The following is a 23,075-nucleotide window of genomic DNA, read 5'->3' as shown; positions in this document are numbered from 1 at the left end:
CTGGCCCAAAAGACGCAGGTTCGATCCCGGCTGTGGCGGTCGAATATCGATGGAGGCGAAATTCTAGAGGCCCGTGTACTGTGTGATGTGAGTGCACGTTAAAGAACCCCAGGTGGCCGAAATTACTGGAGCCATTCACTACAGCATCTCTCATAGCCCGAGTCGCTTTGGGTCGTTAAACCCCCATAAACCAAACTCTGACAACTTAAAAGCTTCATGTTCACATTGATACCAAGTTTCAGAAAGCATGATGACATCAACAGAAAAACCAAAGGAAGAAAGCAAAGCATACAAATCGTCCTCGTTATTTGGAGTGGATCAAGTGTTAATGTGAAAAAAACGATATGAAATTATTAGCATTATTTGTGCGATGCAGTTTTGTTACGTCATATGGTATACAAGCAGCTAGGCATCACTATCAAACAGCAAAAGTGGCTGAGGGGTGTCTTTCACTCATTGAATCTTTTCTAAATCATCCGCACAGGTTACACGATGCCCACGCGATTTATCCGTCTTTTGTCTGCACGTATTTCCACCCCTTATCCTTTTGTTGAGCGACAGTCCTGCTGAGCAGTTCTTTCAGTCATACACAAGTGTTCATTGACAAAGACCAGTGAACCCAAGGTATGAATGGCGGACCTGATTTTTCCGGGCTTCCTAAAGGTCACTGTTGCACTTTCCTCCACGTGTGCCAAATTGCACTACAATGTTAGGACATCCTTCTTTGGCACACATCATCCTCACTGATTGGCTCCTGGATGACGTTTCCCAGCTGGGAGGTTTTCACTTTCCACCTTTGAGCTCAAGCTTACGGTTCCTCAAGCACTGCTCTAGATTTATAAGCTGACTGCACTCCTTAGACAAAACTGCGTTTTCCTTTTTTAGTCACACAATTTCTTTCTCAATCTTTGAACAGCGCTTGGCCATTGCATCAAATTGCTCACTGAAAAAGTCGGTTGATGACTTCAGTTCTTTGAACTGCTTTCTTAGTTCCTTCTCGATTGTACTTTGCATGTCGTCCATTTCCTGCCTAAACTCTTTTAGCACTTTTGCGATATCTGACAACATTACAGCAGCGCACACAAACACTTGACAGTAGCAGCAGCAACAGACTACAACTTGGCGTGGAAGCAAAAGGTGTTTTCACCAACCTGCGCTTAAAGGTCCAATTCTAATTCCAGTAGAAACCTGGGTTTAAAAGCAAAGAGTGCCACAGTAGCGTCGGTTGCCGCTGCCAACAAAAGTAGATGCCACTGATGTCAACGCAAGGCCACGTCAGTAACCAAGTGGGTGGCACACGTGTCACGACACGGTGATTCAGTACTGCAGTAATGTAGTAGCGGCCTTGCGACGAAGTAAGGATGAGAGCTAGATGAATTCCAACTCCATTAACTCCATTAGAAACCTGGGTTTAAAAGTGAAGAGCGTCACAGTTGTGTTGGTTGCTGCTACCGCTGCCAAAATGTTGCATGTATTTTTTGTATGTATGTTTCACATATTTTTTCATGGATGGGCTTGTTTTTGAAGGGACTAAATCCCGACTTTCTGTAAAATCACCGAAATGAGATTGAGAACGTCCGATCATCTAAAGTTGCAGTGTTTTTTTTTTCTCATGTATTTTTGCGTGGATGGTGTTATTTTGTAGGTTCTGTGCGTGCGCGCCATTTATTGCTCGTCCAGGCGGGAGGTGTGCGTGGCGTGGCATCATAGGTCTTGCGGCGGCCTGCTCCCGTCGCGTCTGGAAGCTCAGAGTTGGCCGCATGGAAACAGATTGACAGTTACAGCCTAGAAATTATATCATTGAGATATCGAAGTGACCATGGGCTACAGCTGCGCCGCCTCATCGAGCAACGATGAGTAAAATGACCCTGAAGGATGACATTTCGCCGAGGCGCTTGCTCCGCAGCGGTAGCTGTGCATATTATAATCCAGTTTGATATGACAAGGTAAATCAAATCATCACCTTCATTCATTGCTCCAGCTACACAAAAAGAGGACCAGGATGGGAGTGGAGGGATATTTGAAATAAAACCTATACATGTGTATTCCCCAAACAAACCACCTCTCAGGCAATATACAGGTTGTTTCAGGGAAGACTTTAAGCAGTTCTCGAAAATGTTTTGAGGCAAAAATACGGCTTTTTCAGCATAGCATTACCAATGTTGGCGGACACTGGAAAGCTGGTAAATTGGTTTAAATAGTAAGCTGGTTTACTAATGCCTGATAATTAACTTTTAACTATTAGTTAGGTGCCTTGTTGCAATTAGAGATTACCATTGTGATTACCATCGTCGCTGTGGCTTGACAAAATTTTTGCTTTAGAAAAAATGCAGGCTAAGCAACCTTTCCAGTGCACGTAACTAGTCAAAAAAGCCAAATTTTATCAACCCACAGTGCCAAGGGTAATCGGGTTTTTGATATTCTAAAAACTGATATGGCTGCAGTAAAACCTCGTTGATACATTCCCAGTTCATACGTTTTCCCAGGTCGTACGCTCAAAATCGCGGGCCTTTAAATGTCGCCGTTACGCTATATTTCTGCCAGTTAATACGTTCCCGGCTAACACAATTTTCCGGCTGTTACGTTTAAAATTTGACAAATTGTGGTCGTGTAATACGTTTATTGACCAAATGCACATGTTAAAATGATAAAAGTGGGGCGAATGTGAGGGCATGCAACATGAAAAGCTGAAATGCAGCGGCAGTGGTGGGTTTTCTGCTGTGCCTAGATGGCTAAGCACCACCACTACCAGCATCTGAGACAGCCATTTTTGCGGGGACGCGTCATGAAGAGAACGGTGAGGTTTCTTTGCGGCTGCATAAGGACAAGGGGACGAAGCATCTTTGAGTGACAGTGATGCAGCCATTTTTTCGGGGACGCGTCATGAAGAGAACGCTGAGGTTTCTTTGCGGCTGCGTAAGGACAAGGGGACGAAGCATCTTTGAGTGACAGTGATGCCCTTAAACTCTATGGCTATCAGCTGCCGCGGTGGCTTTTCTGCAGTACTTAGGTGTAAAGGGGCAAAGCATCTAAAAACGATGAGGAGGATATTTTGGTTACTTTCGTCATTGCCATCGGCGGACCAGATGCGTTACGAAGTTACTTCCCCGCTTAAGACAGTACAAACATGCTGAATTCTGCGAGCATTAGAAAAGGATCTGTTGAGATCTTGTGCTATGAATTGATTTTTTTAAAGTGAAATTGTCAATAAGTCTTTTTGTACCTCATTCAGCAGTTAAAACATTTATCAGAATTGGGTAGTTTGGATCATACGTTTTCCCGGATATGTTTTTTCCTCAGTTTTTGAAAAACGTATCAACGAGGTTTTACTGTATTACCAACGACCATCTACAAATCTCTAATTGCAACTAGGTGCCTAAATCTAATAGATAAATAGTTAATTATTACAAAATAGTTAACCAGCTTTTTACTTAAAGTGATTCACCGGTTTTCTGGTGTCCGCCAACACTGGTAATAAATACTATGCTGAAAAAGCCACATTTTTTGCATCAAAAAACCCATTTTGGAGAATTGCTTAAAATCTTCCCTGAAACACCCTGTATATTGCCTGAGAGGGGTTTGTTGAATGTACTGCGAATTCGTATATAAGGGAGACGAGTGTGTTTATGATGTGTGTTCTTGTTCGTGTCACATCCGAGATGATGTTCCTTCGGAGGTTGTTTGAATGAACGAAAAAGCTGGAACCAGTGAAAATACTTCCGAACTGTCTCTTGACAACGAAAATACACATTTAACAATTGCTGCTGCGTTTTTGGTCTTGACATCTTCTGTAATGAGTGCAGTTTTTTTAGTCAACTTCGCGCTTTTGATAAATGACCTGTAATTTTCATGTAGTTTAGGTCCCCTTTTCACTAAAGCGCAGCTGTCATGCTTTCGGTCTTGCGCTTTCTAGAGAATATTGCCACCTAATATTGCGAGGTGGTGCACAGCTAACCACCACAGCCGCTATATCGAGGACAACAACAACCACTCCTTTGGTTGTAGGCGCGAAAACAAACAACACAAGGTAGAAAGACAGGATGGAGCGCCACTCACAACTGATTTATTTGAAGGCAACACAGACAAATATATACCATCGTACAAGCAAGGAATGCTATCTTCAAAGTTGATAAGATAGCGAACAAGTGAAAAAATTGTTCTCTGCCTTATACAAAGATATGGACGTGTCGCTGATGCACATGCTTCCTTTCTTTGCAGTAAAAAAAGCTTCGATTAATTCTCTGGGTTTTGTGTCTGCTTTTTGACAGAATTCGCGCACCGGAAAAACTGGCTCCAGGTCTTCCAGAACATTTCCCTCACAAGTATACATGGCATTATGTGCGGCAAAGCGTTAGGTTTGAGACACTGCTGTTTCAGTGATTCGGAAGGGAGAAAGACTTACATCCTTAGTTGCTGTTGATTAAATTGCCGCGATAAAGATTCGGACCTAGAAGGTTTGTTCTAAAGGCTAGCTGTGCCACACGGATCCATTCTTCAGAGCTTAGCATCTCTGGGACTAGGGACGCGTCCCTAGGGTCACACTGGCCCTAGGGACTAGGGACGCATCCCTAGGGTCGCGCTGACTCGCCAGATGCACGTGCGGAGTCTGTGAGCTGTCAGCAGAGCGGCCATAGGCTGTCGTGAGCTGGATCGCATCATTGCGGGCACAGGTCTCCATCTTGATTCTGATTTGGAACTCCCTGGGTTGTCTTGATGTTTGCCAATGAAATGCTTTGCCAGCCGTCCTATGAAGCAGGCTGTAGATAGCTTTTTGTTTTTTTAATTCGTTATTCCTAGGGGGGGTTTCGTCATAAAATGCAGGTCGTCTCATGAAAAGTGGACGCATAGTCGGGGTTCCACTGCATGAAGTGCAGTTTGGTGGAAGGAATTCTAGACACAGATGAACATGTGCTGAACAGTTCTCTGTAGGCATTCTTTTTTGCCTATTTCATTTCTTTGTTGACATGTGAAAGCCATCTGGTCAAGAGCTGTCTTGTTATTCACGCTCTTTTGTTGTTTATGTGTTTGTTCTTGCATTGTATTTTAGTTTCCATTCACCAATCGCTTCAGCTTGTGGTTGCCACTCACATCAAATCTTAGCCGCTGTGGTGGCTCAGTGGGTTTGGGGCTCGGCTGCTGACCCGAAAAATGTGGATTCATTCCCGGCCCCAGTTGCCTCGTTTCAATGGAGGTGAAATGCTGGAGGCCGGTGTGCTGTACGATGTCCGTGTACTGTGCAATGTCGGTGTCAGAGCAGGCGAACCTGGTGCTCCACTGGGCATGTCAGACCAGACCGGAGTCTGGTTGGTGTTGCCGATTTGACCAAACAGGTTTTGCCCTCAGGTCACTCAGATGGTGTAGAAATGCACGCTGTTTCTTTTCGTGTGTTTCAGACAACTTTGGTATACAGTAGTGCGTCGCCTTAGGCTTAGTCTGTTCAGTTTCATGAAATTTGTCACCCATTTCTTTGACACCTGAACTCATTGTGCGGCTGTGCGTGCCTTCAATTAGTCGTTGTAGCAAACACTTGGGTGCCTACTTCTTTGGTCGTGAACCCAATTTTGAACTACCTCCTCAGCAGCAGGCTATCGTCCGGACTTTGGTCAGCAAAGATGCAAAGATTTTGCTCCTTTGCTTTCTCGATTCCGTTGTACACTTCTCTCTGTTGATTTGGTGCAGAGGATTACTTTTCGCTTGAAAGCTGCGCTGTATTGTTTGTTGCCCACTCTTGGCATCTGTCAGGCAGCAGAGACACACACCTTGGTGAAGTGAAATGCAGAGAGGGCAAAATGTCCGAAAACACTTCTGTGCGCTTGTGACTGGCCACGTGGTTTACCGTATTTACTCGCATAATTTGAGCAACGGTAATCTATTGCCTGGGCTTATATAAAAGAAAAAAAAGTTTTACACTTATATTTTATGCTCACTGCTGTGCCATATCACCGGTACATGCAGTGCGCAAGTGTGTGTGCCACTGTGTACCTCTGGTAACTTCTGGCTACGGAATCCAAAACTACTGAACCATTGACTGTTCTCTTAGTCGCTAGTCAGTGGGCCCGCACAAAGCATGTTTTGAGCTGTGCATTCCTGTTGTTTATAAAGATGTTACGCATGCAGTTGCAACTAGTGACGTACAGAGCTCTGAGATTGGGGTGCGGGAGCTGCTGGCCCTGGTGCGGGGCGCCCGCTTCTCAGCCGAGGAGGAGGAGCTGCAGCAGCAGCTTGTGGAGGAGCTGCTGAACCGGGCGGGACAGCAGCCCGGGGCGGCCGGCGAGTGGCGCAAGCGGGGCCCCGACCCAGAGGCCCACCTTCGGCGGCAGCTGGCTGAGCGGGAGCGGGACCTGGAGGCTGAACGCCAGCACACCCTCTCGCATGCTACCAAGGTATCTTGAATTGGCCTACTAGGTATGAAGCCACTTTGTCCATGTGCCTTGCATAACTGAAGCTGCTGGAGGGCAGAACACAATGTCATTCCCTTATAATTCTATTCCGAGACATCTCCTGCAGTGGCTGGTGCCTGGAAAGCTTTTATCTCTAAAATGTTACCGATTGCATTAAAACCTGGATACTGGATAAAAAGTTATTTACCGCACATATATGAATTGCGCAGCGTGTATCATGTGTCCTGGGGCAATAAGCAAGGTTTGAAACAAAGAACACGCAAGCCAAAAATTTGGTGTCTCCACCCCTTTAAATACTTTTTATGCAAAGACTTAGCCCTGCCCTTGCAGCGAGTGCCATGATACTCTGGTGCATGTTTTAGGCAGAGGGGTAACGATAAGGTTGCTGTGGATGTGGGATGGAAGCTGGGTCTTGTCGGCGATGGTCGTTTTGAAGCTTATTCCAAGCTTGTCGAGTGTGTGACATCCCGTGGGGGTTTTGGTGAGACACTCGTACTGTGTGGTGAGATGAGCTTCCGAGAGCTCCGTCACAGTGTTGTAGACCCCTAATGCCAGTAGTTAATACATGGGGTCCGGTGGGGGAGATGGAGAGCCGCCTTGTATGCCTGTCTAATAAGGCAGTCAACTTGGAAGCATCTGTGCAAAGTTTTGCAATGTGTTCAGGCCAGGTTAGTTGGTTTTTTTCGATGATTCCAAGATACCTGTATGATTCAGTTTCGGAGAGTGGCATAGAATTTAATGAATACACATAGCTGAGGTTATTCCACTTTCTAGGTACATGCACATGCACTTACATTTGGAAATGTTCAGTTGCATAAGCCATGACGTACAGCAGGTTTCTATGAGGTTTAAGTCGCATTGAAGCAGAGTCTGATCATCTGGAGTAGATATGCGGCAGTAAAGGACACAGTCATCTGTGAAGAGGCGGATACAAGATGATATGACATTAGGAAGATCGTTTATAAATATCAGAAAAAGGAGTGGTCCCTGCACTGATCTCTGAGGGAGACCAGAGATGACTGTAGTATTTTCCGATCTGTGGCTGCCGATTACTGTACGGTTGCGGAGAAAGCAGTCAATCCATGATAAGATTAAAGGGTTAATGTGGAGGCAGGAGTGTTTTGCCACTAAGCGCCGATGTGGTACGGGATTGAAGGCTCCGGAGAGGTCTAGGTAGATGACGTCAGTTTGAAAAGAAGAATCTAAGTTTAAGTGAAGGCGTGTGGTGATTTTGAAAAGCTGGGAGTCGCAAGAATCGCCTGACCTAAAACCGTGCTGTTTTTCATAAAAGGAAACACTATTGTCGAGGTGTGAGGTGTGAATATAAAATGTGCTCCAGTAGCTTGCATAGAATGGATGTTAATGAAATTGGGTGGTAATTAAAAAGATCGGATCGATTGCCTGCCTTAAATACTGCGGTTACTTTACTAGTTTTCCAATCATTTGGTATTTCTTCATTTGAAACAGACTGCTGAAAAATAATTTGCAAAATACGGCTAGAAATGCTCACAATTCCCTTCAATATTTTGGCGGTTATGTTGTCTGGCCCAGGGGTGCTTGACAATTTAAGGTTGTCGATGAGGTCAGTGATACCCTCATGGGTTATAAAAACTGGTAGCATTTGGGAAAAACTAGTGGCAGGTATTTGGGGAATACAGGTTCGTGCGTGAACCCGGAGGAAAAATATGAATATGAATTAATGACATCTGCGTGCTAATTATCAGGGACATGTAAGCAGTCTTGGTTAACCAACGAAATGTTTTGAGTACGGCTTTTGACTGGAGTGACCAGAGGAGAGATAATCACAATGAACCATATTTTATATGTGCTCAAAAATTGCGAGACTATGAAGCCGCCGCGGTGGCTGAGTGGTTACAGCGCTCGGCTGCCGGCCCGAAAGACGCGGGTTCGATCCCGGCCGCGGCGGTCGAATTTCGATGGAGGCGAAATTCTAGAGGCCCGTGTACTGTGCGATGTCAGTGCACGTTAAAGAACCCCAGGTGGTCGAAATTTCCGGAGCCCTTCACTACGGTGTCTCTCATAGCCTGAGTCGCTTTGGGACGTTAAACCCCCATAAACCAAACCAAACCAACATTTCATTCCATTCCAGTATCCTCTTAGGGGAAAGCACAATTGTGCACTTTTCAGTTTCTTAAAGGAAGGACTGTTGGTAAACAAGCTGGTATAGCTTTCAGTTACTTTATTGTAACAAACACACTTTCTTGACCTCATGTTTGGCACATGGGGGTCTTTACTAGAGAGATCTATCATAGCATGCCATAGCATCATGGCATATCATAGCATGTGTAAACAGCTGGACTGTGCATGGCTCCTTGTGGCGTCCTCGGTGTGGTCTGTCCTTGTGCAGCGGTTTCCTGCGGAAGCGGCCGCGCTATGTCGAATCTAATCTCTCTTGAATTATGTGGGACGAGTCAGAGCTGACTGCAAGTCTACTCTTCTGCGCGTGAAATTCCCGAATCAGGTGCAGTGGCATGGGCACGAGAGGAAGCTAGCACGAGGTAATAGGTGCCCCTTTCAGACGCCTGAGGCGGGGTAGCGCTGGGCCGCGTACGCCTCGCAGGCGTTCACAGAGTTGTCGCTTAAGATCAACAACTGTGCAACGATGCAATCGCAGTTAAGAGCAGCAGTCTGAGGTCCCAGAGGTAGGTCTTGCACCCCACAAATATGTCGGCTCTGCATGAAGGTTGACTCCCCCACTTCCAATGGCCATTTTCGCAAGATGTCGACTCAGCTTCAAAGAGCGCAACAAACAATCAATGTGTTCTCTATTTCATGTAATGACCTTGTGTGTTTGAAAACACGATTTTTTGCCATTGAAATTTTTGTACGCCAGAAGTATTTGAAGTATCTGGTTCGAAATTATTCTATATTCGTATATGCCTACAAATAACCCATCATAAAAAGAGAATGCATGTGACAGAGGTGCAATTTTTGAAAGACTATTTCAAACATTCGTACATTCACACATCACAAACAGTTTCGACCCGAATGTGTACTTCCAGCCCTATAAGCAGATAAGTGGATGGAGCTGTTATTCTGGTGCAGGTGAAGGAGCTGAGGCAGGAGCTGAACCAGCAGCTGACTAAGGTGCAGCAGCAGGAGAAGAGCCTCAAGGTGAGTCCTCCCGAAGAGTAGGAGATGTTCTGTGGCAGTCAGCATCATCATCTGGGCTGCTGTAGAGTTCTAGAATTGCATTCACACGCCGGCAGCACTCCACGTCGCCTCCGACAGGTTCCCAGCATCACCTAAAACTAGAGTGGGTGTTGCGCATTGCTGCATTTTGCAAATGCAATGCAACATTAACGGTGTGCAATGCATGATGCTTGTTTTGATGCATCTTAGGCAGCGTGTTAACGGCGATGAGCTGAGCGTTGGCAATGCTTTGTACTAGAGCCGCAAGTAAACAAGCCTCGCTGTGAACGGAGTTCTGTGAAAATCCTAATGCGGATTCTGCTGTCACCGACAGGGCACGTAGCAAGGGACATGTGTTTTCTCCTGTTATTAAAATGTGCTATGTGGTTGTGCTGTCGTCATATTGACCGCACTGCTGCGGTGTGAGCACCACCAGGCAGAATTTTAGCATTAGCTGTACAGTTTCTTCTAACTATTGGCCTGCACGGGGAATATGTGTTCCAAAGCAAAAATTTTCCCGGCATGAGAGCCACGCACAAAATTCAACGTTAGCTCTTCTTTGCTTCTCGAGTTAGGCTATTCATTTATTTGCATCGCGTCGGTCTTACGGTCCCGACATGATATAGATAGGAAAGAAATGCAATAACAACTTCAATTTACAAAAAAAAAAAAAAGAAATGGGGAGCATGTGCACGAGAAAAATCTGGCTTAAATGGCTAAATGTCTACGAGCGGGGATGTTTGCAAACTGATACAAACTATGTACCGTATAAATGCGTGTAAGGGCCGCACTTTTTTTCCCAGATTCGGGGGGCAAATTTCGGGGTGCGGCCCATACACGCCATTTTCGAAAAAAATATTTTTTTTTCAAGTGAAAGCAAACCAATCTGGAATGCGCGGCATTTATTTACCGTTCAGGCATCACTCACGGAGTCTTCAGACTCCGAGCTGGTGTTGTGTTCAGGTAAATGTTCAGCCCACAGAAAGTAGTCTTCAGTCCCGTCTAAACTCTTTGAAATTCCGGTCAATTTGAAACACCTGGTTACAATGTCGGTCGACACGGAATTCCACGCGGACAAAATCCATCCAAGCACAGTCGCGAGCGGTGCTCTCTTAAGCCGCCCTGTCGGCGTCTCGTCATGATTGCCATTGGCCATCCATTCCGAATACTGCCTTCGAAATTCAACCTTAAAAGGCCGATTGACGCTTACATCCAGGGGTTGCAGCATGCCGGTGAGGCCGCCCGGTATCACGGCCATGTCTGTGCGGATACCGCGCAGGCGTTCCTTAACCCTACCCGTCAAGTGACCGCGGAAGCTGTCCAAGACGAGGAGCGATCGTCGGGCCAGCATGGCGCCTGGGCGCTTCTCCCAAATGCTTTTTACCCAGTCGAGCACAAGCTCATCGTCCATCCAGCCCTTTTCTTAGGCGCGAACTACAATTCCCTTGGGCAAAACGCCTTTAGGAATCGTTTTTCTTTTCAGGATGACATAGGGGGGCAGCTTCCGCCCGTCCGCGGTGACGCACAGCATAACGGTACACCGTTGGCGCTCCGCCGGTTGTCCGCACGAAAACACTCTTCTTTCCTTTCAGTTCAACTGTGCAGCTCTCGGGACAGTCGAACCACACGGGGGTCTGGTCGGCGTTCGCTATCTGCGAAAATATATAGTTGTGCTCACGACGCAGACCGATGACATACTTCTGAAAGCTGAGCACCTTGTCGTTGTAGTCGGGGGGGCAGCCGCTGGCACAGCGTGGTCCTTCGCCGAAATGATAGGCCCTTCCTCTTCAGAAATCTTCGTACCCAGCCGGCACTAGCCTTGAAGTCCTCGTGCGGTATGCTTTTAGCACGCACCAAGGCTTGTGCCCTCACGCTCAGCATGTCCGTTGTCAATGCGTAGCCGTTGTTCCGCACTTCCATTGAATAGCATAGCAGTTCTTCTTCTAGCTCGGGAAATATGCATGGCTTGCCTCGGAAAGCGCGCTTTTTGGAGCTGGTATTCTTCAACGCATCCCTTTTTCCGCACCACCGATACACTTCTCGTCCACGTCAAATTTTCTGCCCGCGGCACGCTTGCCGTGTTCGAGAGCGAACTCCACTACTTTCAGTTTAAAGCCTGCTGTGTAGCTGTTGAGGTGCTTGCCCATCGTGCAACAGTGACAATGCTCGGAGGCAGTTCATGAAAAAGTGAAGAACGACAGCGCACGAGAGCAACAACTATGCCGAGCGACCACGCTAACACAACCACCAAAAAACGCATGCTTTGACAGCCAGACCAGAACAAAGTTAGACCTGGCGATACCGATGCCGAAATGGATAGCGGAAGTACAGTAGCAGAAGCTCGCGGCAGAAGAAAAGATGAAGATGATGACCCGCGGCCTCGGGCGCCATCCATGGGCGGCACCTCGAAGCTCCTGTGTGCATCTATTTCGAAGGCTATTGTTGCGTGTTTCCTGGAAAGTTTGGGTGCGGCCCTTACACAGATTTTTTTTTTTTCAAATATTTCCTTTGGGAATACGGGGTGCGGCCCTTACACGCGTTTATACTGTATGTACCATGCAGACTCACCTCAGAAAGTTTTCGCAATCTTCTGATGCATCACTGTCTTTCTTTCCTCGTGTTTTTCAGCATTGATGCCCATTGCAAAAAAATGAAGCCACATTGTGATATATATATAGTATAGTCAACGACTCATTATTTAGATGCGCTAGGGGCCACAACAACATCTGAAAAAAAATTAAATGAATGATTTGTGAATGCGAAATTAAATGAAGAGCGTTAGCCAAGTTGTTTTCACCTATGCATTCGACAAATTCGGGTACCAATGCGTATATCACAAAACAACAATTTGTATTTCGCCGGCATCCCTCTGCGACCATTGGTTCGCTCGCCATGACCCCCCGAAGGTCATCCCTATTACGGTTTCGTGGACCAAAGGTCGTCGGCACGAATCCCTCGCACACACCAAGCTTCAACTCAACAGACAACTTTGTGCGCTGAATCTTGCCGATCAGCTTGCCACCACTCCAAAACCTCTGCGCCAAATGAGTGGGCCACAGGTCTTTTGTCACCAATGGTGACCCCCATGTGGCACCAGTCTTGGCACCTGCTCATTCTCTACATATATAGCAGAACGTCATCATAGGGGGTAAACCAGCCACCGTGCTGGCCCGACGACTGCGCATGGGCGGTCACGTGATGGGAGGGTTACATTTTGCGCGATGCTGCAGCAATTTCATCACATGACCGGCTGCCATCTTGAAATCTCGGATGGACAAGAAACGTTCGAATGCGAGCAGGAAGAGCTAATGCTCTTAAAACCACTTTAACTAGATGGCAATTGCAAAGGAAAGGGTCAGTAGTTTTGTGCACATTCTGAAGCTTCTCTTGACCTAACTTGTAGTTTCACTGTACGTCATATGCACAGACAACAGGCAGCGACCACTTTCATGAGCTCTGTGTGTGATGGCTGAACTGTGTTCGGTATATTGCCTCGGAACGCACGGGTTGGGACAAAGTCTGGATGCGGAAGTGTGCCTGTCGCTGCTGGAATTGCGCTGCGCCTGCAGTATGAACGGCCCAGTACGAGACTGCGAAGGTGGTGAAACACATAGAACCGACAAACGGCTGAAGCAAGCACTGTGTTTGTATTAGCCTTCGTAGGCATGTGCGAATGTTTGGTCGAATAGTAAAGTATTCGACATTCGATTCAATCCGGTATTCGAAATTGTCTCGAGTGAATAACGTTTCTGGAACTCTTGCTGCACATGGTTTTGGTTCAGTGTACATCCCCTCCTCCGGGGCGGCACTGCTGCGACCCAGACTCCGTGCCGCGTGACTACATTCCTGCGTGTGTGCTGGAGACGGTCTACGTATGCGAAAGGTCTGTACCTGCTAGGGTCTACGTATGCGAAAGGTCTGTACCTGCTAGGTGTCTACGGCTGTGCTGCCTGTGGTGCGCATGTGCCGTAACCGGCACAGCACGTACATAATGCCAGTGAAATTCGATAAACAAGCACGACTGCGTGAGCATGAAGAGGAGTATGCAGATGGCGCCACTATAATAATTTTATTTATTTAACCATACTGCAGGCCAATGCTTTGGCCCTAGCAGGAGGGGCATTTTACAAAGAATGCAAAGTAAAAAGGCTACACAAACAAAAGAAAAATGTCCAGAAATTTAACACCAGTAAGTCTGGCAACAAATGAATACTTGTCCACAATAAAATTTGGAACAAAACTATACAAGAAAAAGGACATCAGTCCAAGATACAAAAGTACAACGTAAAGAGGCATTAATATAGAAAGAGTGAGAAAATGACATGGTACAGTACAAGAATACAGTGCAATCAAGGCGCCTTTACCTGGGAAAAAAAAAGACTTTCCAGTTCTGATAGAAAGTTATTCGATTCAAAAATGCTCGGTGGTAGTTTGTTCCATTCATTCACTGTTTTGGGGAAAAAACTGTTCTGGTAAGAATTGGTTTTTGCAAAAATCGGAGCCAGTGTGTATTGAGTAGTGTGCCTTGTTCGCCTGGTGGTAGCTTTCTGAATGCAATCTGGAAGTTTAAACGGGACTTTACTTGACAAAAATTTATGAAGGAGCAGAAGTCGATTTATTTTCCGGCGTATTGCTAATGTTGGAATTTTATGTTGTTGCATGAGTGGTGAAGGAGAATCTAGTCTTCTATATTTTCCAAATATAAACCTCACTGCTTTTCTTTGAATGCGTTCCAATTTTTCTATGTCCTTTTTGGTGTAGGGATCCCACAGCACCGACGCGTATTCCAGTCTCGATCTTATGCATGTGTTATAGGCTAAAAGTTTTGTTCTAACGGGAGCATTTTCAAGCTTTCGTTTCAAAAAGCATAATTTTTGAAAAGCGGAAGCACAAATATCTGTGATATGAATGGACCATGATAGATTATTTGTGAGGGTTATTCCTAGATACTTATATTTATCAACTACAGAGATCACAGTCTTGCCTATTTCGTATGTGAATATGCTGGGGTGTTTCTTTCTTGTAACGCGGAGCAGAACAGTTTTTTCCCCGTTTAATTCCATGCCCCACTCTTGACACCAAAGATCAATAGCATTCAAGGCAGCCTGTAGAGAAGTGTGGTCTTCCGTGCTCGAGATCTTTTTAAAAACAACACAATCGTCTGCGAATAACCTGATTGAAACATCACCTGGTAAAACATCTACTAAGTCATTTATATAAAGTAAAAATAACAATGGTCCGAGAACACTTCCCTGGGGAACTCCAACAGAAAGCATGCCGGATGAGTGATTTTTAATTTGAACAAATTGTTGTCTGTCTTTAAGATAAGCATAAATCCATCCTATTATGTCAGATGGAAGACCAAGGCGCTGCAACTTCAACAATAATTTACCATGAGGCACTTTGTCAAAGGCCTTACAGAAATCTAAAAACAACACATCTAACTGTCCAGAAGTGTCAAGAATACTCAAAAATTCATGAACTGTTGAGACCAACTGTGTGACAGTAGACAGGCCTTTTCTGAAACCATGCTGGTAAGGGGAAAGTGTGTTTTGTTCAGCAAGGAATTTCTGAAGGTAACTTGCTATAACATGCTCCAACATCTTACAACATTGACTAGTGATAGAAACTGGGCGATAGTTCGTTACTAATAGGCGACTCCCTTTTTTATGTATAGGAACAATGCGTGCCTTTCGCCAGTCATCTGGTATATCACATGAACTCATTGATAAGTTAAAAAGATCCGTAAGGAATCCAGAAACCTGCTCTGCATAGCGTCTCAGAAACAAATTAGGAATGCCATCAGGTCCACCAGATTTCCTGGTATTGACATTCAAAACCATCGCCAGAACACCCTCGCGCGTGATTACAATTTCTTGTGAAGAAACAGATGCGGGTGATCTATGCACAAATTCATCCGGTTCCGAGAATACACTTTGAAAGTAGCGATTAAAACTTTCTGCTATACTACAGGAGTCAGTCAGTGTTCTGCCAGCGACTTTTATTTTCGAAACGTCTGTTTTAGTTTGCCCAAGAAATCGCCAGAATTTTGAAGGGTCACTTTTAATGAACTCCTCCAACCTGTAACTGAAAAAATTATTTCTGGCTTTCTTAATCATTGTCAATAAATTATTCTTCAGAAGTTTTAGCCGCTCACTTCCTGTCTTAGCTTTCTTCCGCATTCGTTTTATTTTGCGCCCACAGTGAATTATCTCTCTCGTAATCCATGGGTTTGAGCGACGTTTACGCACTCTTTTTAATGGAATAAAATTTTCTACACAGTATGTGACAGTATTACGAAACAACTTCCATGCGCTTTCAACGTTAGTCACCGGAACGCAAAGGTGAGTATCCAAATAGTCTATTATTTCCACATCATTGGCTCGATTAAAATCCTTAACTAAGTTTTCTGCAGAAGTGTTTTTCTGCTTATCAAGAGCCCTAGCCCACATGAAAAAAATTAGTTCATGATCTGAAATTCCAGTCTCAACGGATACATTTCCACTGCAAAAAATTTCACTAACGAACAGAAGGTCAAGGATTGAATTCTCTCTTGTGTTTACTTTTACTACCTGATCCAGGTTAAGAGAAAGCATAATGTCCAGTAGTGCGCCCGAAGAAGTGGAGCATCCATAATTAAGGTCGTTCCAATTAATACTTGGCAAATTGAAGTCTCCAGTGATTATTAAATTTTTACCTTGCAGCTTTACAACATCATCATATAACTGAATCATGTAATCGTCTTTTGAATCAGGACAGCGGTAAACCGTGACAAGAACAAAAGTCACTCCCGACCACACCACTCTTAAGAATAAACTTTCGTGATTGTGGATTTGATCAAGAACGTCTATGTTAATTCCCTTTTTCGCGATGACTGCTACACCGCCGCCCCGAGAGCCTCTATCTCTTCTATACAACTGATAAGCTGGTGTAACTATTTCATCGTCATGAATCCACTCGTTCAACCAAGTTTCAGTGATAACACAAAGATGGGGGGCATACAGCAACAAAAGATTTTCAAGCTTATCTGCTTTATTTACGATACTGCGAGCATTTAGAGACAGCAAGCGTAGCTGGCAAGGCTCCGACTGCTAGCTAGAAGAAGATAACCTTTTCGGTTTCGGCAGCTCTTTTCTGGTGTTCAACGCGTCATCCCAAAGAAAGGTCTTGTCGCCGATTCTAAGTTTATCATATGCAAGTGACACCTTTTCCTTAGCGTCTCTTTCACGTTTAGAGCTGTCCCAAAGCAACTTGCGTTTCCTTAACGTGTCTGCGCAATAATCCTGCTGAATATAAGTGTTTGTTCCCTTCAGTTTTTTTGCGTTTAACAAGACGGCTTGCTTCTCTCGGAAATCTTGGAAAGAAAGAATTAATTGGTCGATTTGGTTTAGGCTTTCCAAGTCTATGAATACGAGCGACAGACGAACAGGTAACGCCCAGTTTATGCTCGAATGTTTCTGTTATAACTTTATTTCTTAAGTCGGTTTCTGTTTCGTCAGGTATATCTGCGATTCCGAAAACAATTAAGTTCGATCTGCGACTTCTATCTTCCAGATCGACTAATTTTGCATGCTGCGATTGGAGAGTCACCTGTATGTCTGTTAAAGCTGAGTTAACTCCCTCGTTCGAGATAATCTTTCCCTGCATCGCGTTTACTTTGCTCTCGAGGTCTGTCAAACGCACACCAAAGCTGTGTATTAGTGTCTCTGTGTTCTCCAGTCGTGCTTTCAAGTCAGCTATGTCTGACCTAATATACTGCTGACCATCTACAAGAGTCTGAAGCATTTCCTCTATTGCTGGTCCAGGATTTTCTTCCACGTCTCCGCAAACAAGTAATTTCAAAACACAAAAACAGTCATATGCAATACTCAAGCACTTCTGTGGGCGCGGCACAACAATGAGAAATCGGTTATCGCTCCGTAGACAAGAACTATAACTAACCTGAAGGGTGAAAGCAAAACGCATGGTGAGCGTCCTTTGCTCGGCCCTTTCGCCGCGCCCACTGAAGATGTCCGGTAGTGGTGCAGTCTTTATAGCCAGGCTTCCTGATGACGTCACAGAACCATGGCTTGATGCAAATAGCATTGGTGCCTCGATGACGATGTAGTTCTGGCCATGATCCGCATTGATTCTTGTAGCCGTTGACGCTGGTGCCGGCGAAGCCGGGGCCGTAGCAGGAAGGAGCACACCGCCGATTGACAGCAGCAACGCCTGAAGGGTGAAAGCAAAACGCATGGTGAGCGTCCTTTGCTCGGCCCTTTCGCCGCGCCCAGGCAATACCATTGAGGAAGTACAGTCTAAAGCAAACGTAGATTTGGCAAACGTCTCTAAATAGTTTTCAGCCAACAAGCTTACTGCAAATGTCAAGAAAAGAAAATATACTATATTTCACTCCCGTAGAAAGCAAGTAGGTGCTAACACTGTAAACATTAGTATTGACAACTCTCCTCTAGAATATACTCCTTGTTTTAAGTATCTTGGCGTAATCTTTGATAGGCACCTGCACTGGCAATACCATTTATTAGCAGTGGGGGCGAAGGTGGCATTGCGGTGCTAGAAACTGCTTCAAGCACGTGACTTTTTTGACACAAGTACATTACGTATTTTATATTTCTCTTTTATCCACAGTCATCTCTCATACTGTCTGCAGTCATGGGGATGGACCTACAATAGTTACCTCCAGTCAATCAGAAAATTACAGAAACGATCATTACGAATCGTACGCATTCTAAGCAGGATCACCACAGGAACCCATTATTCCACGACCTACGGATATTACCCTTCTATTCACTACGCCTCCTAAAAACAGCAACTGTCGTAAACAGCATTGTAAGAAACAACCACACCTTCCATATACCCCTCTTCCATACATCATTGCGTACTACCAGAAATGTAGCATTAGGCAACTTAAATCTACTGCCCACGCACAACGTTTATGGAAAACGACGGCTCTCTTTCATTGGTGTTCAGATATGGAATACTCTTCCACTAGAAATAAAATACGCTCAAAATTTTGCACTTACAGCTAAAAAATTCTTTCAGTGCATGCATTAAACATGTTAAAAGGCATCTATCTGCTGTTTGCATCCAATTTATTATTGTAATTTAACATGCACGATTGTTTTTTGAATTGAAGCGACTGTTCCTTGTTATGCTTTCTTTTTGTCATTTGTATTATGTACCATATAAGCGCGTATAAGGGCCGCACTTTTTTTTCCAGATTTGAGGGCCAATTTTTGAAATGCGGCCCATACACTCAACTTGCAAAAAAAAAAAAAATTAAAGTAGAAACACACCAATCAGTCGGCGGCATTTATTCTATGTTCAATAGGCACTCGCGGTGTATTCAGGCTCCGAGCTGGGGCTGTACTCCAGAGCACGCTCATCCTACAAAAAGTAACGCAGCACGCCCGTTGTCAACGCATAGCGGTAGTTCCGCGCTTCCAGTACTTAGCAGAGCAGCTCTTCTTCCATTTCGGGAAACTTGCACGGCTTGCCTCGGAAAGCGCGCTTTTTGCAGCTTGTGTTCCTCAATGCATCCTTTTGGTTGCACCATCGTCGGACACACTTCTCTGCCACATCGAATTTCCTGCCTGCCGCGCGCTTGCCGTGTTCGCCAGCACGCGAAAGCCACAACTACGGTGAAGCACAACTCTCGTGCCTTTGACAGCCACAAAATGCTGCAGCTGGTGACACTGATGCCGATAATGGGTAGCAGGAGCTGGCAGGAGCTCGTGGCGGAGGAAAAAGTTGGCGATGATGATCATGAGCCATGGCCTCTGGTGCCATCCATGGGCGGCACCTGGAAGCTCCTGTGCACATGCGTCGCCTCCGCCATCAAGCGCACAGTTGCTCACAGCTCGAGCTAATCGCGGAGGTGCGTGCATTTCGAAGGCTATTCCTGCCTGGGTCCTGTGGAAAGCTTGGGTGCGGCCCTTACAGTGACATTAATTTTTCTAATATTTCCTTCTGCAAAACAGGGTGCGGCCCATACACGGGTGCGGCGCTTACAAGCGTTTATACCGTATATGTCCCTCTCTCTGCTCTTCCCAGGTTTTATTATGCATGTGACAGTGTCCGCATTATAGAATTTCATTTTTTGGGCCCATAACTAGCCTACGGCTACGGGTCCAAACAGTGCTGGACACACTTTTATTGTGTTTTCATGGATAAACAAAGAATTTGAATTTGAAGAAGAAAAAAAATTTGAGACCCATGGAGATAAGCGCCCTTTTCTGACACCTGACACGAGGTGGCGCTAGGCACGCGGTGCGTACGCCAAGCGTGTGTCGTGAAGTCGCTGCCTGAAAGCAACAGCAACGCAGCAACATAATCGCAGTAAGAGCAGAGCCCTACATCTAGGTCCACAGGTACTTTGGTGCCACGTGTAGGTCGGAGGCCCCAATTTCTGATTCCCATTTTAGAGTGGTAGCTCTGCTCATCGCAAAAGTTACAGCTACGTGCCTGATTTGATCTTGGTTTAACCTTGAATAGCACAGCATAGCATCATCCAAAGCAAGATTTGGGCCAAAATCAATGTCCAACCTTAATTGAGCGTGGCCGACACGATGGCGACGCCCAAATTTGGCTTGGGCCATTGCCAAAATGTTATCGTTCGGCCTTTGGGTAACCGTGGTTAAACCCTGCCTAACTTTTTGCAGAAACTCGACACAGATTCAATAGGTATGACAAAGGTTCAATGCATTCTTTCTTTTCTTTATGTAATGAGCTCGTGTGTTCGAAAACTACTTGATTTCGGAAAGGCTTATTTTGTCATCCAGCCTTTCTTTGTTCCAAAGTATTTGAAATAGTCATAGAAAATTACTGTTCTCTTCGAATTTACTTGGAAGCAAAGAGCCACTATTCACGCATGTGTGGTAATTAGGCCAAGCAACTGAAACAAATATCGGCACTGTAACTGGCGATGTGCAATCTGTGGTGGTTTGCATATGACAGGCGTGGTGCTGTCATCAAAGCGCGAGTTGTTGATGGTTTGGCGATAGAAAGGGTTGCAGTGCATTTTGCCGTGATTATACGCTTAGCTTGCTTTGAAATGCACAGTTATTTTCTTCTGTGCTCACCGGCTCTTCATGAAGCCGTATGCCCCCCCCGTGCTCTTCGCTGTGACCTCTTCTCATATTCAGGACGAAGGACTCGGCGTAGAGGAGTTATGTGAATTGCCACTAGGTTTCTTGGCACTAGTTCATTTCCTCCGGCAACAGCGAGCGGATGACCAAGAGGGGGAGTATCTCCACGGTCGGTCTATGGCGGCGGCGTGGCTGTGCAATTTCCCCTAGGTGCGTTGCTCCCCACACCACTTGTAGCAGCATTGCACGAGCCACAGCGGAAGTAGTGACGGCTTCTGCCGCAGTTGCGCTATCAGCGTGATCGTGAAACATTTCTTCGCATTTATTACTTCGAGTAGCGCTGTTTTCTATAAACAGTTTCAAGTTTTCAGAGTGATTTCACCGGCATCTATTTCTTATTTTGATTTCTGTTCTGCAGTGTCCTTTTGACTTTTTCCGCAAAAACTGCATGTAACGAAAACCTGGTTGTAATGGAAATGTGACTTTCTTGAGTTTCGTTATAACAAGGTTTAACTGTACAATCTAGTATTATCGCTTGCAAATGGAACGCGGGAAGTGGCAAAGTTGACGATTTTCCTAGAAATTTTTACTCTTTAGAAGAGGTTCTTGGGTCAGGCCGGGCTGTAGTGCAGCTCTTGTTGCCATGCAGGCCCAGCAGAAGCTGACGGAGGAGCAGGCGGCACAGCTGCAGCGGCTGCGCGACGACTCTCAGCAGCTGCAGCAGCGGGTGCAGCAGCTGGAGGCGGAGCTGCAGCAGGCGTCGGCCTCAGTGTGTGACCGGGTGCGTGTGCGGGAGGAGGAGCTGGAGCGCTCCCACCGGGAGGCCTTAGAGCTGGAGCGGCAGGAGGCAGAGGCCCGCTTGGCCCAGGCCCGGGAGAAGGCAGAGGCCTTGGAGGGGGCCTGCGCACAGCTGCGCCAGCGGCTCGACCAGGAGGCCCAGAGCCTGGCCGCCCAGCGCAACGCCTCCGAGGGCAAAGTGAAGGAGCTGAGCAAGGTGCATCAGCTGGAGCTGGAGGCAGAGCGGGCGGAGCACCAGCGCCGCCTGGACGTCCTGGAGCAGCGCGTCCAGGAGCAGGCCCACCTGGCCGAGGAGCTGCGCACCCGCCTGGCCGAGGCTGTCCAGACCCACAGCCGCGAGGTGAGGCATCTGGACAAAATTGCTGTGTGCCGTTCCTAGTCTGAGAGGGCTCCTTGGCAGGTGAGCGAGCTGTCGCGCAAGAAGGCGGAGGTGGAGGCCGCAGCCGAGGGGGCCGAGCAGCGGCTTGCCCAGGCACACGAGGCTGCTGTGGAGGAACTGCGCCGTGAGCTGGACGACCAGCGGGCCAAGAACAACGACCTGCGAACCAAGAACTGGGAGGTGGTTGAGGCCATGCGGGTGAGCCTGGTGGTTTATGTGGGCTTACACATCTCGCAGAGCAAACACTGGTTCGATCCCGGCCGCTGCGGTTAAATTTCGATGGAAGCGAAATTCTGGAGGCCTGTGTATTGTGCGATATCAGTGCACGTTAAGAGGGAACACCCTTCTTAGAACTATTTTCTTTATTTATGGACAGATTTACACCAAATTTTAACTGTTCGTGCATATCCATGTGCTGATTCCAAAACTGCAAACAGTTTTATCCTGCAGCAGATAATTTTAGATTTATCATGGAAAGTATGTCTTTTGTTTGGAGGAAGCTTCGTTAATAAACAAAAAATCTTGGAGAAGATGTCTATTTATAAATCATCTAGAGTCACCAAAGAATGCAGTAAGGCATAAATGAGCATTCTAGGACGACTTGGACAAGAGTTACAGCTGATCAAACTTGACAGAAAAAAAGCTCATTTTGATGACTGAGACAAAGGATTTATTATTTTGAAAAATTTCCGAAGGAAGCAGTGGTTTAAAATTAGGATTATTGTGCAACCTGTGCATTTATTATTTTAGCACGCTCCTCCAAAATTCTGAATGTGCCAGAAATGCAGTTTTGAGAAATCGGGGAAAAACGTTTTTGGCATATTTTTGTTGCACCAAGGCTAACTAGAAATGACTGAAGTGTGTTCTGGTTGGTTTCTTGTGTGGAAGCACCATTTCTTGTCGACATAATTGTGCTTGCAACAAGGAAATTGCCGGAGAACAGATGGTGTGGAGGCTGGAACCTGAGCAGAGTGCCTTTGCACTGCGACCTTCCCGAAGTTGCGGCGCACGATTGTATCTCACAGCGGCTCTGTGATCGCAGTCAGCCCCTAACAAATGATACGTGCTCGTTTGCTCATCTTGCCCCTCAAAACACTCAGAAGCAAATTTATTTCGTCAAGGCTTCCGATTCCACACGCCGGCGCCGCGCTACCAGAGTTACCAGAAAGTTTGATCTATCGTGCCGTTGCTGGCTGTCCACGAAAGCTACTTGGGTATCGCTTCTTCATCTGCACAATCACGATTATGCTGTCCATA

General features: G+C 46.0%; 1 protein-coding gene across 23 annotated transcripts in view; it reads left to right on the top strand.

Moving 5' to 3' along the window:
- LOC144132260 (uncharacterized) overlaps positions 1-23,075 on the top strand; it is a 364,547-nt gene that overhangs the window by 114,084 nt on the left and 227,388 nt on the right. For all 23 annotated transcript variants that reach the window (XM_077664547.1, XM_077664563.1, XM_077664561.1 and 20 more), the window contains 4 exons: positions 6,118-6,383; positions 9,468-9,536; positions 21,291-21,779; positions 21,840-22,016. In XM_077664547.1, coding sequence (XP_077520673.1) covers positions 6,118-6,383; positions 9,468-9,536; positions 21,291-21,779; positions 21,840-22,016 — 1,001 coding nt within the window. The remainder of the gene's footprint in view (positions 1-6,117; positions 6,384-9,467; positions 9,537-21,290; positions 21,780-21,839; positions 22,017-23,075) is intronic.

This window comes from Amblyomma americanum, chromosome 5, assembly GCF_052857255.1.
Source record: "Amblyomma americanum isolate KBUSLIRL-KWMA chromosome 5, ASM5285725v1, whole genome shotgun sequence".
NCBI classification, from domain to species: domain Eukaryota; kingdom Metazoa; phylum Arthropoda; class Arachnida; order Ixodida; family Ixodidae; genus Amblyomma; species Amblyomma americanum.
Note: the sequence above shows the minus strand (reverse complement) of the source record. Positions and strands in the feature narration are given on the sequence as shown.